Consider the following 17,534-nt stretch of genomic DNA (forward strand, 5'->3'; position numbering starts at 1 on the left):
CCTTAATAGGTACAATTTAAAGGGCTGATCCAAATATGACCAACGTAACCATATACTCCATGTGTTCCATTTTATGTGGTGACCTTAAGAGTATGAGAGTCAAACTATTTGATTTTTGTGGGAATTCTGGCAAAGAATTTTCAAATTTTGAAAAAATATTGACATATTTGAAAAGTAACACAAATTGTTTATAATTTAAAATATTTGATAAAATCATTGTTAAAGAAGATACTTTTTCTTAATCGTAAATGATGTTAAAACAGTACTCCTATATCATATATTTACCCCACGTATAAACCTCAGCTCTTCATCCACACTCTACCAGCCGCCTATTAATATTTGTAACTTGTCAACTTAAGCTGCTGAATAAAATATTGGATAAGGCGGGCTATGAGGTTATCCTTCTTTATTGAACAATATCTGGTCACAAGTCACAACTACTATACTAGACTTCATACGATGTTTCCATCAACCTACAGGGTAGCTGTATATATATGTATATATATCCCCAACTCCTTTACTTGCTTGCCATCTCTTCTTCACCAATTCCGCAAGTAAAAAAGGTCAAAATGAGACTTTTGAAGTTCACAGCTCTTTCTTCTCTACTAGTATTGTTTCTGGTCCTGGCTGTCTCGGCAGAACAATGCGGTAGACAGGCGGGAGGTGCACGTTGTCCCTCGGGAATGTGCTGCAGCAACTTTGGATGGTGCGGAAACACTCAAGACTATTGTGGTCCGGGGAAGTGTCAAAGCCAGTGTCCTTCTTGCCCTGGACCTACCCCAAGACCACCCACCCCTCCTGGTCCTAGTACTGGGGACATAAGCAACATCATCAGCAGTTCCATGTTTGATCAGATGCTCAAGCATCGGAATGATAATGCATGCCAAGGGAAGGGCTTTTACACTTACAATGCCTTTATCACTGCTGCAAGATCATTTCGTGGCTTCGGCACCACGGGTGACACCACCAGGCGTAAAAGGGAGGTTGCTGCTTTCTTTGCCCAAACCTCTCATGAAACTACTGGTAAGCCTGCCGGCTATGCTACCTTCATATTATAACCTTTAATTTCTCAAATGCCAAATATATATAGAAAATCAATTGAGATTGACTCGAAATGGTTGGTAAATTTGGATGTGCGCTTGTGTTGATTAATTAATTGACAATATAATGGACTCTTTTGGCAGGAGGATGGGATACAGCGCCGGATGGGAGATACGCATGGGGTTACTGCTACCTTAGGGAACAAGGCAACCCTCCTAGCTACTGTGTTCAAAGTTCTCAGTGGCCATGTGCTCCTGGCCAAAAATATTACGGAAGAGGCCCCATCCAAATTTCATAGTGAGTTTTTGTTATTCTGTTTATATTGACACATATCTTCTCGCAATAGTGCTGTGCTCCTCCAAAAAATGACTGTTGGTCATATCATGAAACATTAACTCTTATTTTCTTATTGTTTAACTCAGCAACTACAACTACGGGCCTTGTGGGAGAGCCATAGGGCAGAACCTCCTAAACAATCCTGATTTGGTGGCGACCAATGCTGTCGTCTCATTTAAGTCAGCAATTTGGTTTTGGATGACGGCACAGTCACCGAAGCCATCTTGCCACGATGTGATCACAGGGCGATGGACACCATCGGCGGCTGACAGAGCAGCGAATCGCCTCCCAGGATATGGTGTCATAACAAACATCATCAATGGGGGATTGGAATGTGGTCATGGATCTGACGCTAGGGTCCGAGATCGTATTGGTTTCTATAGGAGGTACTGTTCCATTCTTGGAGTAAGTCCTGGAGATAACATTGACTGCGGCAACCAGAGGTCTTTTAACTCTGGTCTCTTGCTTGAGGCTATGTAATCGCCTCAGTTGTGTTTACTTTCACCCACACCCACCCGGTGTATAATAATGTAGTAATTTGTGATATATAGGACCACGACTGTACCGTATACAATAAGCAAAGAGTTCGTCCACAATGTACAGTGGATGTTTCTTGTTTCTTTTTCTTTTTTTATATATACTGGTTTGGGTACTAATTAATAAACATCAACTAAGTGTACGGCCTTGTGACACATATGTGTGCCTTCTGCTCTAGCCTCTAAGTCACCAAGCAATTACTATTGATTTTATGGTCCATGAGGCAGAAAATTTTTATGTGCGCAGAATGGTTAATTTAAAATTCATTAGAAATCTGTCATCTTAATTCCGCGTCCACATAATTCTTTCTAGCCTTCACATTAGGAGTTAAAGATCATAGGTTTGAAAAAGATAGGTAACATTACCTTACTTGGCAGAGTCATTGAATTCGTGTAGAGTCAAGTCGATTAGCAATGCAGTTTCTGAATGAAATGAGCATGAAGATGACTCTGTCATTCCGCTCCATATCTTTTAATTCCATGCCGGCTGCCGCGTACAAAAAGAATTTTAGCTTATTGGATTAGCCCGCGTATTTTACGCTCTAGGGGTTATATAATTAGCAGGCCCTCAGGGAGTGCCCTGTTTCACCATAGAGTCAGATAGGAAGATGCCCTTGGCTTGTTCTCCAAATAGTTTAAAATCAAGGAACCAAACTTGACTGAAAAATGATCTTCTAGTTGTATATGTAGAGCTCGTGACTAATTAACGGCACTTTCCTTTTTAAACTAATGTCACTTTTTTAGTCCAATTGTGGACCATTAATATTACAAGTTTAAAATATCAATGCCACTTTGTCACTCCAATAAAATGAAATCAAACTACTACTCTTGGAACTGGAAGAGACAATTAAAAGATAGTTTAAATGGAAATTAAGATATCTTTAATATGATTTAATATTTGTAATAATGCGGCTGGTCATTTTGAGCAATTGCATTTAGTTCGACAGTTTGAGATCATGAATAACTTCACATAGTGTATTATGACTTGCGGGCATCATCGGCTCGGGTTTTTGAGTGGTTCGGAAATGATCTTTAGGAGCGACTCTCATCTGAGAAGCTCGGAGTCAAAACAATTGACCAATGTTTGACCTTTGAGTATTTGACCTCGGATAGGAGTTTCGATAGTTCTGGTAGGTCCGGATGGTGATTTTGGACTTGGGCATATGCCCGAATTTGCATTTGAAGGTTTCTAGAAGGTTTCGGCACCATTTGGCGGAAGTTGGCAATTTAAAGGTTTTGAATTTTCCTAAGTTTGACAATGGATTGACTTTAAGGCTATCGGGTTCGGATTCTAGTTTCGGGACTTGGAATAGGTCCGTTTCACCATATGGAACTTGCCTGCAAAATTTGATATCATTTGGAGTTGATTTGATATGGTTCAGATGCTTGGTTCGATTCTAGAAGTTCATTGTAATTTTCATGCATTTTGGCGTCCGATTCGTGCTTCTAGAGGTTATTTTGATGTTTTGATCGCGCAAACGAGTTCGTGTTATGTTTTTGGACTGGTGTGAGTGTTTGGTTTGGAGCCTCGGAGGCTCAGGTGAGTTTCAGATTGATTTCATTCAATTTTTAAGTACTGGCCCTGGTTCCATTTTGTCGCAAATGCGATAGCCTTTGCATTTGCAAACCTGGTGTTTGCAACAAATTTTCGTCATATGAAAAATAAAACGCAATCACAAAATAAGAGAAAAATATTTTTACTAATCAATTGTGAGTACAATTCTGTTTCTCTCTTGATTCTTCTCTCCTGATTATCTCTGTGATTCGAGGGCTGAAGCAGCGTATTTCTCGAATGTAGGATGGGCAGACCTCCTGGGATGTATTTGATCTCCAGCTTCTTGAACTATTTGATTGTCAAGAAGTATCCGACCATATTTTGCTCTTTATGAATATCTCAAGAGTTTATGGGATTTTGAGACACCTCTTCAAGGGAATATGTATCTCTTTATATAGGTGTGAGTTAGGGTTTAGGGTAGAGTAGCCTTCAAGTTAGGGTTTCAGGTAGAGTAGCCTCCAAGTTAGGGTTTCAGATAGAGTAGCCTCTAAGAAACCTCGATGGATTCTACTTGTAGTATCTTAAATTTAGGATCAAACCCAAATTTCATATGGATTTGATCCGATAAAATTTGATGTCTACAAATGTCCCCTACTTCAAGGCTTGTCGGGGCGTAGATTTACAAGATCGTCGTAGATGAGGCTTGAAGTACTGGTAAAAAAGACACCACATTCTTTTCACCATGAGAGAAAAGATGAAGGGTATATTTGGTCCCACTAGGCGTGCCAATTTGTTTGCAATAGATTTTCGTCATATGAAAAATAAACCGCAATCACAAAATAAGAGAATTTCTTTTACTAATCAATTGTGAGTACAATTCTGTTTCTCCCTTGATTCTTCTTTCCTGATTATCACTGTGATTCGAGGGCTGAAGTAGTGTATTTCTTGAATGTAGGATGGGCAGACCTCTTGGGATGTATTTGATCTCCAGCTTCTTGAGCTATTTTGATGGGTTTTTAATTAACCTTATGTTTTGATTATCTAACAAACTTGTCGTGAAGAACCAGATAGAGAACCTTCTCCATAGGATACATATCTCATATGAACTGGTCGAAGCCTGAACATTAGCAAATGGATGAATGACCACATGAAGGAACACAACAAGGACCTGATAACCTGGTCCTAGAGAGTTCTCCGACAAAAGCACAAGTCAGTAACTGTACGCAATCAATATAAAAAGGAACACAACAGGGACCCTGATCCCTTAGGGTTCTCTGACCAAAGTACAAGTCAAGTGCACAGCCGGAATGCAGCAGAAGAAAGTGACCATCTGGCAACTGTTACAGAACGAGGAACACAACTAGGACCTAGTCCTAGTGTATGTCCTGACAGAAGTATTAGGACCTGGTCCGTTGGTATGTCCTAACATAAAGCACAAAGTCCAGCTGGAGCGCAACTACCCAGAAGTGGTTGTGCAGACAGTGCAGCAGTCACTTCTCAATGAGAAGAAGTACATCAAGAGTTGACACCACTATCTATTGTGATATCTTTTGTAATAAAACAACCTGGTGCAAGACACACCATCACTTGTGCATTCAGTAATATTCTCTCAAGAAGAAGAAGCGCATCGATCCAGCATTGAAATCACTGGTGTGTCAAGAACAAGAAGACAACTCCACTGAGGATCAGTTTCTAAACGAAGTCTTATGTATATCCATAGTTGAGTTGTAATCTTATTAATTGTTCTACATTTTAATTCCTAGTTTGATTTCTTAGAAGCGCTGTTTTAGGAACAAACAAAATTCGTAAACTTTAGAGTTTATGTTGTGACTAGAAATAATCATAAGTTAAATCCTTTGTAACTAGGAGAGTTAGAGAATGGCTTGTGGTGGTTGTATCACAAGTTAGTTTAAAATCTTTGCAATAGGGAGATTGCAAAGTGTCTTGTAATAAGTAGATTACAAGTTAGTTGAGTTAAAAGCCTACAAGAGTAGGTCATGATTTTTTGATCCCCTTGTGTGGGATTTTTCCACGTAGAAAAATCTCTTGCCTTCTTTACTTTCAGCCTTTACAGCATTCTACGTATCAGTCTCATACGGGACCAGGTACTCTATAGTTTGGTGGACTCATATAAGCTATCAATTGGTATCAGAGCGGGTTCCTCCTATCAGGCTAACACCTAGAAAAGATCCTAAATGGCTGCTCCACCAAACTTTGAAGAAGGACAATCAACCTATAGACCTCCCAGATTCAATGGTCAATACTACAGCTGGTGGAAGACTCGGATGCATAATTTCATAATAGCTGAAGATTTAGAACTGTGGGACATCATTTGTGATGGTCCACATGTTCCCATGAAGAAACAGGACCATCGGTGCCCAAATGGAGAAGAGAGTACAACGACACTGACAGAAAAGCTGTAGAAAAGAACTATCGTGCCAAAAAAATCTTGATGTGTGGCATAGGACTTGATGAGTACAACAGAGTATCAGCTTGTGATACTGCCAAGGAGATATGGGAAGCCTTACAAACTGCACACGAAGGAACCACTCAAGTCAAACAATCCAAGATCGACATGCTCACCACTGAATACAAGCTCTTCAGGATGAAGGATGATGAGTCCATACAAGATATGCACACCAGATTCACCTCTATCATAAATGAGCTTCACTCGCTTGGAGATGTCATTCCCAGAAACAAGCTTGTAAGGAAAATTCTCAGTGTTCTACCTGGGTCTTGGGAAAGTAAGGTAAATGCCATCACAGAAGCTAAAGATCTACAAACCTTGACCATGGATGAGTTGATTGGTAATCTGAAAACATACGAGATGAAAAGAAAGAAAGACAGTGAAAGAAGTGAGCCTAAGATGGAAAAGAACCTGGTTCTTAAGGCTGAAATGAGTGATTCAAGTGATAAAGAGAGTGACATGGCCTATCTTACTAAGAGATTTCAAAAAATGGTTTGAAGAAATGGTGGCATACCAAAGTGGGGAAGTTCAAGCAAAACAAGGAACAACGATCTCTGTCACGGATGTGGAAAGCCAGGGCATTTCATCAAAGACTGCCCTCTCGTGAAATAGGAACAGTACAAGCAAAATCCTAACAAAGCTGGAAGAAGGAACCTGGTTCCAGAGAAAAGATTCAATCGAAAAAGTGTTGCAGACAACATCGTTAAGTAGGCTCTTGCTGCTTGGGGAGATTCCTCAAGTGAATCCGAAAGGGAATCAGATGCAGAAAACAGTTCCATGATGGCAGTGAAAACTGAAGCAACGAAGTACGATTCACTGTTCGCGCTAATGGCTCGGTCAGATGATGATGATGAAGAAGAAGAAGATAAAGACGATGAGGTAAACTTCAGGGATGTTCAGAGAAATCTGAAATCCTATTCCTCTAAGAAACTAAGGTCTTTATCAAATGTCCTAATTGACGCTTATTATAGTCTTGTAAATGATAAGGAGATCTTGACTGAAGAATTAGGGGAGACCGAACAATCTAGAGATGATCTATTGGTCTGTATAGTGGACTTAAATAAAACCATAGCTAATCTTGAACTAGAGAAGGAGGCCCTAAATAAAAAAATAACCAGTGTGGAGAATGAGAGAAACAATCTGATGGTAGTAGTTGTTGATCTAAAAGAAACAATAGAAGGTCTTAGCAATGAGAAACATTCCTTAGAAGAAAAAATTGCCTCCACTGAAGAGAAAAAAGATAACCTTCTAGTGATATGCGCTAATCTAGAAAACCATTGAGGGACTCAATAGAGAACATAAGAATATAAGTATTGGGAAAGGGAAGGAAGTAGCCAGTGAGTCGCACATCTTGCTGGAAAAGGAGTTAACTGCTGTAAAACCTAGTCTTTGCAGTGAACTCGAGAAGAATCAGCAACTCCAATCTGAGTTGGAGAAAGTAAGAAATGATCTTGAGAAATCCTTGAAATGGGCCTGGTCCTCAAATGTTGTTACTACTATGTATCTAAACAATAGTGGGAACAAGCAGGGCATCGGGTTCCAAAGGGAGAAAACTCCCTACAACCCACACAACAAGTATGTCACTATACCTGATAACTGGCTATGTATCCACTGTGGAAACAATGGGCATTTTAAAGAAAATTGTCCGGCTAGGGTTTAGTCTGCTCAAAAGAACAAAGCGTTTACTGAGAGAGTGACTACTAGCAAAGGACCAGGTACTACTTGCAAAAAGCGTATGCTGCCTGCGTGGACTAGGAAAGCCCTCATTCATCCTTTTTATAGTAACAAGGGACCCAACCTAGTTTGGGTTCCTAAATCTAACCCTTGATTTGCATGAGTAGGACAGTGAGAGTTACTTTGGGAATCCTGTCTACTCCTACAGTTTTCCTATTTTTGATAAATCCTCTTCTACTATGACTACAATTTTCCTCTTCTACTCCTACAGTACTCCTCTTCTACTCCTACAGTTTTCCAATTTTTGATAAATCCTGTCTACCATTATTTTGGGAATCCTATGACTAGTCAATCCTATGATCTCATTAAAGACCACGCATGAAGTTTTACTTAAAGTTTTATTCCTCAAATGTCAGAAGCCCTTGAGGATGATCCTGATCAGTATCTGAACTCTTCCATGTTGGACTCAGCGACTCTCAAGGAGTTACCAGAAAAGGAAGCAGCTCATAGCATCATGGCTATAGCTGCTGAGAGATTGATGAGTGAAGGAGAATATATCTCGTCTGAATACTAGGGGGAAGAAATTCCATTCCTAGAAGATGTAAGAACCACAACACTCCTCGAGTCCTTAGCTCATGATATATCCTCAAAAAAGCCTTCTAATGAACCTGATTCTCTTCCATGCAAACTCACTTATGAACCTCCTGTTCACTCCAAGCTGTTAGAGTCTTCCTCCAAATTTCCCATCACCAGGTCACTGCAGGAAGAAAGTCTTGAATCTTCACTGCAAAAAAGTATGAGGAGTGTCAAGACAAGGAAAAATAGGAAAATAAATCCAAATGATTTCATGAACAGTGTGTTAGTAAACCGGATAGACATGGATGCTTCCAGGGAACCTGGTTCCTTGGTACAAAAATCCATGACAGTTGAGGGAACTGTTGAGGAACTGAAAGGGTCAATCATGAAGAACATCAACAAGTCTAAACGGAGTCAAACTAAGCTAGCAGTGTCTGAAAACAATACTGTGGTGATGGCAAGCTGGAAAGGAAAGTTTGATGAAGGGTCTAGCAAACAAAAAGGGGAAACTACTGTAAAGGAACCTGGTTCAACAAGGTCAATGACCTGTGATGGTGTTCTGTGGCAGCAGAAATTAAGAACTCAAAAAGTGTTGTGGGGACGTACTTTTGATCCAGCAATCTCGGAGATGGCAGGCATGAGACAAATTCTGGAGATTGTGGAATTTCAACAATGGGAATACTTGTTTGAAGGGAGCATGCCTCTGGTGTACGAGGACGCATTACAAACCTTCTATGCATCTCTTTTCACGGTTGAGGGGGACCGCATCTGTGCGCTTGTAAATGGAGTGGACATTGTACTCGACGCTTCAACATTGGGAAAGATTCTCAGAATTCCATGTGAAGGTGTGTCCTCAGTTAAGTATGTCTGTAGAATAAACTTTCGGAGAGACATCATGAAAGAGCAAGCCATTCAATAGGGGGAACATGTCCATAAAAAGGTGTTGCTTCTTGAGCAGCTTCTCTTTGAACTGGTTAATAAAGTTCTCTTACCACGTTCTGAGAGACGTTCCATTGCCATAAAGTCAGATTTGGTCCTGATGGAAGTGCTTGATGAGTTTGTACCAATCAACTTGCCAGCAATCATGAAATATCACATGTAGAAGGTGGAAAATTTTAAGGGTGGCAATCGTGGGTTACCTTATGGCTTTCTACTCACTCAAGTGTTCAGATTCTATAAAGTTCCCTTGGGAAATCCTAGAGTGGGCACACGCAAGCAAACCTTTTCTAAGACGACTCTAGAAGAATGTGAATGCATAGAAAAAGTTGGCAGAAGCATCTCGACCATTTCTCAGCTGATAAACGCCTAAAATGTAGCCTCTGAGGAAATACGAAGGCTGAAGGCTCGAAATGCCATTCTAGAAACTCAGCTTAGCCAAGCAGCTAAGGGACCTGATTTTGTACATGAGGAGGTTGTCCAACTGAGAAAAGAAAATGAGAGACTTTGGGCTCAACTACTTGAAGAACAATTGGCTGCAAATGCTAGACTAGACCTGGTTCTCAAAACCATTGTTGTCTCTTCCTCCAAGCTTCCCTCCTCTAGTGTTCCCTAGGATCCTCTTAGTGTCAAGATATTTTTGCTCCAACATCTTGTGGCTGCTGTTTTACTTGTGTTTACTTTTTTTGTGATGACATGCTGAACTTAACCATTACTCTTCCTGACTTGCTTAGTCCAATGTAAACATTAGTGAAATAACTCCCCTTTCTCTCCCTGTGCAACACTGTGTTCCTCTGGCTTCTCTTTTCTGTCATGTTGTGTACACATATGTGGCATGAGCTAGCTGTGTTAGACTTTTTTATGCTTATTATCTGCTTGTGGTCTTCTTCATAGTTGTTTTTTTAATGATGCCAAAAGGGGGAAATACGGATAAGGTGGGATAACATGGTTACATGGTTGACATAGATCTTTGATTAAGGGGGAACTTCGTCTGATTAGATCTGAGATTAAGGGGGAACTTCATCTGGTTATCCCTATCTGGTTCTGCTCTAAACAAATACTGTCCATGCTTAAGTTTGTCATCATCAAAAAGGGGAAATTGATGGGTTTTTAATTAACCTTATGTTTTGATTATCTAACAAACTTGTCGTGAAGAACCAGATAGAGAACCTTCTCTATAGGATACATATCTCATATGAACTGGTTGAAGCCTGAACATTAGCAAATGGATGAATGACCACATGGAGGAACACAACAAGGACCTGAAGACCTGGTCCTAGAGGGTTCTCCGGCAAAATCACAAGTCAGTAACTGTACGCAATAAATATACAAAGGAACACAACAGAGACCTGCTCCCTTAGGGTTCTCTGACCAAAGTACAAGTCAAGTGCACAGCCGGAATGCAGCAGAAGAAAGTGACCATCTGGCAACTATTACAGAATGAGGAACACAACTAGGACCTAGTCCTAGTGTATGTCCTGATAGAAGTATTAGGACCTGGTCTGTTGGTATGTCCTGACATAAAGCACAAAGTCCAGTTGGAACGCAACTGCCCAGAAGTGGCCGTGCAGACAGTGCAGCAGTTACTTCTTACTGAGAAGAAGTACACCAAGAGTTGACACTACTATCTATTGTGATATCTTTTGTGATAAAACAACCTGGTGCAAGACACACCATCACTTGTGCATTCAGTAAAATTCTCTCAAGAAGAAGAAGCATCGATCCGGCATTGAAATCACTGGTGTTTCAAGAACAAGAAGACAACTCCACTAAGGATCGGTTTCTAAACGAAGTCTTATGTATATCCATAGTTGAGTTGTAATCTTGTTAATTGTTCTACATTGTAATTCCTAGTTTGCTTTCTTAGAAGCATTGTTTTAGGAACAAACAAAATTCGTAAACTTTAGAGTTTATGTTGTGACTAGAAATAATCTTAAGTTAAATCCTCTATAACTAGGAGAGTTAGAGAGTGGCTTGTGGTGGTTGTATCACAAGTTAGTTTAAAGTCTTTGCAATAGAGAGATTGCAAAGTGGTCATCGTCGAGAGGGAAAGAGCCCGGATCACCAGCTAAGTTTGTAATAGGTAGATTACAAGTTAGTTGAGTTAAAAGCCTACAAGAGTAGGTCGTAGTTTTTTGATCCCCTTGTGTGGGATATTTTCATGTAGAAAATCTCTTGCCTTCTTTACTTTCAGCCTTTACAGCATTCTATGTATCAGTCTCATACGGGACCAGGTACTCTATAGTTTGGTGGACTCATATAAGCTATCATATTTGATTGTCAAAAAGTATCCGGTCATATTTTGATCTCTTTGTGAATATCCCAAGAGTTTATGGGATTTTGAGATAGCTCTTCAAGGGAATATGTATCCCTTTATATAGGTGTGAGTTAGGGTTTAGGGTAGAGTAGCCTTCAAGTTAGGGTTTCAGATAGAGTAACCTCTAAGAAACCTCGATCGACTCTACTTGTAGTATCTTAAATTTAGGATCAAACCCAAATTTAATATGGATTTGATCTGATAAAATTTTGATGTCTACACCTGAGTTGCTGGGAAGAGTTCGCATTTTCAAAGTGTTGTTGTTCGCTTTTGCGAGTGAAGTTGTCTTCATATTGCAATGAATTTGGTCGCAAATGCAACTCTAGCAGAAAGTCTCATGTTTCGCTTTTGCGATGAAATACTCGCTTTTGCGGGATTCACATTTGCGAATCCCATGTCGCAAATGCGACATCTGCAGCCTGCATATAGGTGAGTATTTCGAGACTTAACTTCATTTTATCATGTTTTGGAACCCTAGCCTCGATGGAAGGCGATTTTGTCGATGGGTTTTCATACCAAACTATTAGGTAAGTAATATTAATCAATTTTCAATTATATTTCGTGATTATATATTAGATTTAACATCAAACTCATGAGAATCCAAGAGGAAGTTTAGAGATTTTGGTTAAAGTTTTGAAAAATAAAATTGGAATTTGAGAGTCGAATTGAACTTGAATTTGGAAACAAAATACGTATATGGACTCGTGGGGCTATGGGTAGTCAAAACATACCCTTGGACTCGGGCTTTGATCAAGGAGCGGGTTGCATGCCGCAACAGTAATGATAATAATGATATGGTGGAATAAGGGAGGATTATGATATTGATAAATGATGATATTGTGTGGGATCGAATTGCACCCCACAACGGATATGGTTATTATTGTGTGGGATCAGGTTGTACGCTGCAACGGATGTACATGTTGTAATTGTTGTGATATTAAGGTTATTTTTGGTTGTGATTCTCATGGTACATTTTATGTTAGGACAGTTATTGTTGTTTCTTAAATCACTTTATTATATTTTGATCGTATTTGATTAACCGTCAGTATTCTAATAATGGAATGATATTGACTTCTTGTGTAAGTCATGTATTCTACATGATATGTTGTGTTGCTTCAATATGCCAAATTTACGCCTATGTTATTTCCTGATAAATTGATCGTCAAGGTGAATTTATGTGCACGGGGTCATTAACATATATCCGATTGAGTTGTTGATAATTTAGCGGATTTTAAATGAAAGAATTCTTAAGGTGTTTTATTCGTGTGACTTTCAGAAAAATAAAACTCGTATCTCATTCAGCGTTTTACTAATTTAAATGGTCATTACATTTTTACTTTAATTGGTTTCTAAAATTTACACATCACCTTATTGTTGTGTTATTTATTTAAAATTGCTATCACGTTTTACTTTAACAAATTCTATATTTAACTCGCTAAATTTAATTGATGTTTTACTATGCTTAAATATGATATTTTGCTTCAACTCGTTTATTTCTAAACTAAGCTTATCTGATACTCTATTTGCACAACCTCTCCTTTATTTTACTTTATTCGAATCCTAAATTAGGCTTAATATCTCATCTGACGCTTTACTGTATTCAAGTTTGAAATTGAGTTTAATTGTTACAGTGAAGAGTGGCAAGCCTCAAGAATCCCCATTTGTTCTTCTTCCGGCACACATCGCCGGATCACACCATTGGTACATATCCGGAAAAGATACGACTCATCCCAATAATAATCTAAGCAATCCCGTTTGAGCTTCTTCCTTTGGTTTGAAGAGAACTCATTCGGTACAATGCGGCTCATAAGATGATTGGCTAAATCGGCGAACCATGGCATCCTGGTCATTGAAACGGCTAGGAGTTTCTCGTCGGGAAATGAATCATTGATCTCAAGAGCATCATTTGGCCTCCCCTCCTCCTCCAATCGGGACAAATGGTCCGCCACTTGATTTTTACTACTCTTTCGGTCTTGAATCTCTAGATCAAACTCTTACAAAAGAAGCACCCACCACATCAACCTTGCATTAGAATCTTTCTTGCTCATCAAATATCGAAGCGTATGGTCGGTGTTTACATTATCCATCGATCATCTTAGTTGATATTGGCACGGATACTATGTATATGGTAGTACGTGGATTTCGCCGTGCGGAGTGATTTGAAAAATGTGGGCACAAGGTGCCATGTGTGTAAGGTTTGGAAGTTGTGATTTATGATCTGAGATTACGAGAAGTGGTACTTGAGGTAACTCTTGTTGAAATTTGTGCATTAGGAATAATTTGATTGATTGAGTGTCATCGGTTTTCCTTACTTGAACATATTCATATTTCATCTGTACCCCGACCATGTTGTTGCCTAATTACTTGGCTGTCACTCGTTGACATTCGTGCTCCCATTAATTTCACCGTTGGTTGTAATTTGAAATCCTTCTGCTATTGGCCTTATATTGATGTTCTTTCCTTACTAGTTTTATGTTATATCCTGCACATGTTTACATGTCTTGTAGGTATTGTGCATGGTGAAGTCTTTGCAAATATGAAGATCTCTACATAAGCATAGGGACAACTGGGACAAGGAGAGAAGTGTTTTAAGATATCTGAACATTAGTGAATGTCTTGGAAAGCTATAATACATATTATGAGCAACTTATTAAAACCCAAAAATAAAATAAAAATGAAACTCCTATTATATCAATCTAGATATATATCTTCTTTGCACCTATGGACGCGAGAACTAATGTCTATTCACACAGATTGTGACAAGCGAAAAAAAAAAAAAAACTAAGGGCGTTTCCAGGTTCCATCATCACAAGGAGAACAACCCTCTTGAGCAATGTCAGTGATCTGAAGTCGTGTGTCATAGATCACCCCATTCCTCCAATTAGCCGGTAGTACTGCCTTAGCCCAATACCACTTGCCGTCAAACCCGGCTGTCACCACCAACCTAAATTGCAATGCTCCCTTCGGTACTCTGCTTGTGTCCCAAACTGCTCCCTCATTTCGGCTCATGAAACTCCAGTTAGATGATCCAACCTAAACGCACCACCAACATTAGTTAATTGGTACAAAAACCAATAGTTCTACTGAACTCGAAAAGAATTTGTGTATAGTACTAGAATAGTAGTTTACCTGAGCTACATCAATACCAACGATTTCAGTTTGACCCCCTTGATACAAGAAGGTGATTGATAGATAATTTGGCCTTTTGCTTGATTGTTCCACCCGAATAGCCAAATTCTTGTTTTTGAAATCACAAGGCACTCTGTCCCCACCAAAAATATTATTCCCGCAATATTAGCTTTAGCGTATAAGCATCCATCTGGAAATCTTATCCTATCAATTATTCTCTAATGCAATCGTGAATATGTGTACATATCATGACTTCAATATAATGCACGTGCATAATGCTCTGGAGAGTGATGTTCACTTGTCTATCTAATCTAGTGGGGGCATGCTAACATAGTTTTGCTTTCTTAAAAGGTCCGTACTATTTTTAAAAAAAATAAAGATCTTTTGGCAGTTGTAACAAAACCACCTAAGCTAGCATCACTATCGATGTGTTAAGGACTTGGAACGCATTATTTGTGGTCCCTCCATTTGTCTTTTCTTAAGGAGCTCTTGAACAGTTTGGCCTAAACTCAAACAATTACGCAAGTGTAAGTGCACAATTTTGCACTCATGAGAAATTTGTACTCTCTCTAGCTTAACGCCACACGTTTCACTTCTCGAGACCATATAAAATTTGATTAAGGTTGGCCATAAATTCCAAATTTATTTTGAAAAATTTGATTTGGGTGAAATTTGGTTTGAAAATAAAAATGTGCCTTTATTTTGGAAAAACTATGTATATAATTCCCAAATTTTGGAATTTTGGCCCAAAATCAGCAATTGGGGTGATTTTGGGATTTGGATTTGGGACTTTGTCAAAATGTGGGCAAAATTTATGGCTAAACATGAGTTTTGAAAATAAATCCCAAATTTATTCTGGCAAAACTCATGGCCAAACGAGTCCTAACATTTTGAAATGTATTTTTTATTGTATTGACATGACAAATTATAATACTTTCATATTTTTTTTAATATTTATATATATATATTAAAATATTAAATTGATCTAATTCAAATTAACCTCAAGATTGGTCGAATTAATTCTCAAAAAGCAAAAAATGTTGCATAAATTGAGATTGAAAGAGTACATAGTAGTAGACTAGTAGTGCACAGAGTAAGTGAAGGTAACCTACGGACCTTTTGTACTCAACATCGACGATACCGAGTTTGAGAAGGTCTTGAGCTTTGCCTTGATTAGCCATGGCGCTGAAAGCTCTGCTACTGACTACAAAATCTGTTTGGTTGTTGGTATTCTGATCAGTTACAGTCACACTTGTGCCTTCTTTTGAACAAAGTTTTGAATTCTTGCATCTTATCTGCAATTCAATTAGGTTCCATAAAATCATCTGGAAAAATATTGAATATATTTACAGTAACTAAAATTTCCACTTTTTTTTTCTTTTGGTGAAGTAAATCGAATTGCATATGCGCTATGGGACGAAAATGGTAAGTAAATTAAAACCTGAAAACAAGCACCACAACGAGCTCCCTCTTTGTAGAGACTAGGAACTGCTGCTGCAAGGCGACCCCCATTAAAGCCTACAGCTGAGGAGCCATAACCACAAGCACCAGCTGTAAAAATGAAATCATACACAAATTAAAGAGTGATTAACAAGTGGAAAGAGTAATAGTATTATGTCTGAGAAGATGCTCAATAAGTTTAAAAACAAGGTTTCTTTTTAGTTTCAACAGAAAACAGAGGAATATATAGTTACATCAAGATTATAAAAATAAAGAAACGAGCTAGAGGGAAATGAGTAGGGTTAGAAAATATAAAAAAGCTTACACTGAAGGGCAGAAGCCTTGGAAAAGTAAGCAACCTTTGATTGGTGGACACAGCGATCGCAAGCTGTTGCAGAGGAGATCATAAGAAGAAAGAATAAGCAGGAAACTATGGGGAGAGCCATATTTCTTTGGTCAAGAAAATGTAGAGAGAGGATATACTGACTAACTGATTGACTAAATGGGGAGTGGCGAGGTCTATATATATATAAATACTCTGATAGAACTGATTGAAATAGTAATAGTAGCCTCTTAACGCGATGTCGCGTTTGTTTTGTAAATTTGTTGCCATGTATAGAGCAAAAAGGAGGAACAGTAAATAAATCCAAACAGGAGATAAGGAAAAAAGTGTAAGATAGTTTGTTATTGGCAAGTTAGAAGTGAGATTCTTCCCACATCGGAAGAAAGAAGTTCCGTGCCTGTTATGTGAAACACCTTCGAGACCGACCTTACTCGTACCGTGTCTGTTAGCCTCGGAACTGATCATTATGAAATAGCACTCAACAGACACGAGATTGACTCAACAGGCATGAGATCCTAAAGTTAATTATTTTTAACAGAAAAATCAAATTTATTTGAATTTTAAATTCAAAGTTCGAATAAATAGTCGTGTCTGTTTGTGAAACAAGACATCTTTTCTGAAAGGGTCTGTTGGTTGCCTATAAATACACAAGAATTCCAACGAAGTGATATAGAAAATCACAAGTGTTATTGCAGGCTTTGTTGTATCCTGAAGAGAATCGTTTTGTATTTTCCCTAAATTAGTATACAGACGATAACTCTTTAAGGACAGTCGATTTTCACGCCTCAAAGCCAATTTTGTTTATTATTTTCTAACAATCTTAAAGAGTTATTCTGCTATGGAGAAATTGATGTCTGTTGTTGAGAATCCGAAGGAGTTCATCAAACTTGATCGCTTTGATGGAACGAACTTTACCCGTTGGAGAGACAAGATGATATTCTTGTTGTCCGCTCTCAATATCTACTATGTTCTTGATTCTGCCTTGCCTCCGATGCCTGAGCCCACAGCAGAAGATTCTGACGTAGTCAAGGAAGAAAGGAAGAAACGAGAACATGATGAACTGTTGTGTCGCGGCCATATTCTGAATACTTTGACAGATCGACTCTATGATCTTTACTGCAATCTGAAGTCGCCAAGAGAGATTTGGATTGCTCTACAAACTGCATACCAGAATGAAAAACGAGGTATTGACAAATTCCTGGCTCTGCAGTACTTTGAATTTAAAATATTTGATACTAGGCCTA

General features: G+C 38.7%; 3 protein-coding genes across 3 annotated transcripts; 2 read left to right on the plus strand and 1 right to left on the minus strand.

Annotated features, from left to right (window-relative positions):
* The first annotated feature begins 514 nt into the window (after positions 1-514).
* Positions 515-2,069, plus strand: LOC104243719 (endochitinase 3). Its single transcript, XM_009798965.2, has 3 exons — positions 515-1,023; positions 1,185-1,338; positions 1,464-2,069. Exons 1-3 carry the CDS (start codon positions 570-572, stop codon positions 1,855-1,857), a joined length of 1,002 nt encoding a protein of 333 aa, XP_009797267.1. The 5' UTR covers positions 515-569; the 3' UTR covers positions 1,858-2,069.
* A 4,130-nt stretch (positions 2,070-6,199) lies between these two features.
* On the plus strand, positions 6,200-8,123 carry LOC138887652 (uncharacterized). The gene is made up of 5 exons (XM_070169422.1): positions 6,200-6,367; positions 6,587-7,021; positions 7,146-7,529; positions 7,717-7,819; positions 7,966-8,123. Exons 1-5 carry the CDS (start codon positions 6,200-6,202, stop codon positions 8,121-8,123), a joined length of 1,248 nt encoding a protein of 415 aa, XP_070025523.1.
* A 5,839-nt stretch (positions 8,124-13,962) lies between these two features.
* Positions 13,963-16,453, minus strand: LOC104243721 (expansin-like A2). Its single transcript, XM_009798966.2, has 5 exons — positions 16,273-16,453; positions 15,949-16,058; positions 15,624-15,802; positions 14,508-14,640; positions 13,963-14,411 (listed from the first exon to the last, which is right to left on the minus strand). Exons 1-5 carry the CDS (start codon positions 16,391-16,393, stop codon positions 14,160-14,162), a joined length of 795 nt encoding a protein of 264 aa, XP_009797268.1. The 5' UTR covers positions 16,394-16,453; the 3' UTR covers positions 13,963-14,159.
* Positions 16,454-17,534: the final 1,081 nt, after the last annotated feature.

Source organism: Nicotiana sylvestris, chromosome 3 (genome assembly GCF_000393655.2).
Source record: "Nicotiana sylvestris chromosome 3, ASM39365v2, whole genome shotgun sequence".
In the NCBI taxonomy this organism is placed as follows: domain Eukaryota; kingdom Viridiplantae; phylum Streptophyta; class Magnoliopsida; order Solanales; family Solanaceae; genus Nicotiana; species Nicotiana sylvestris.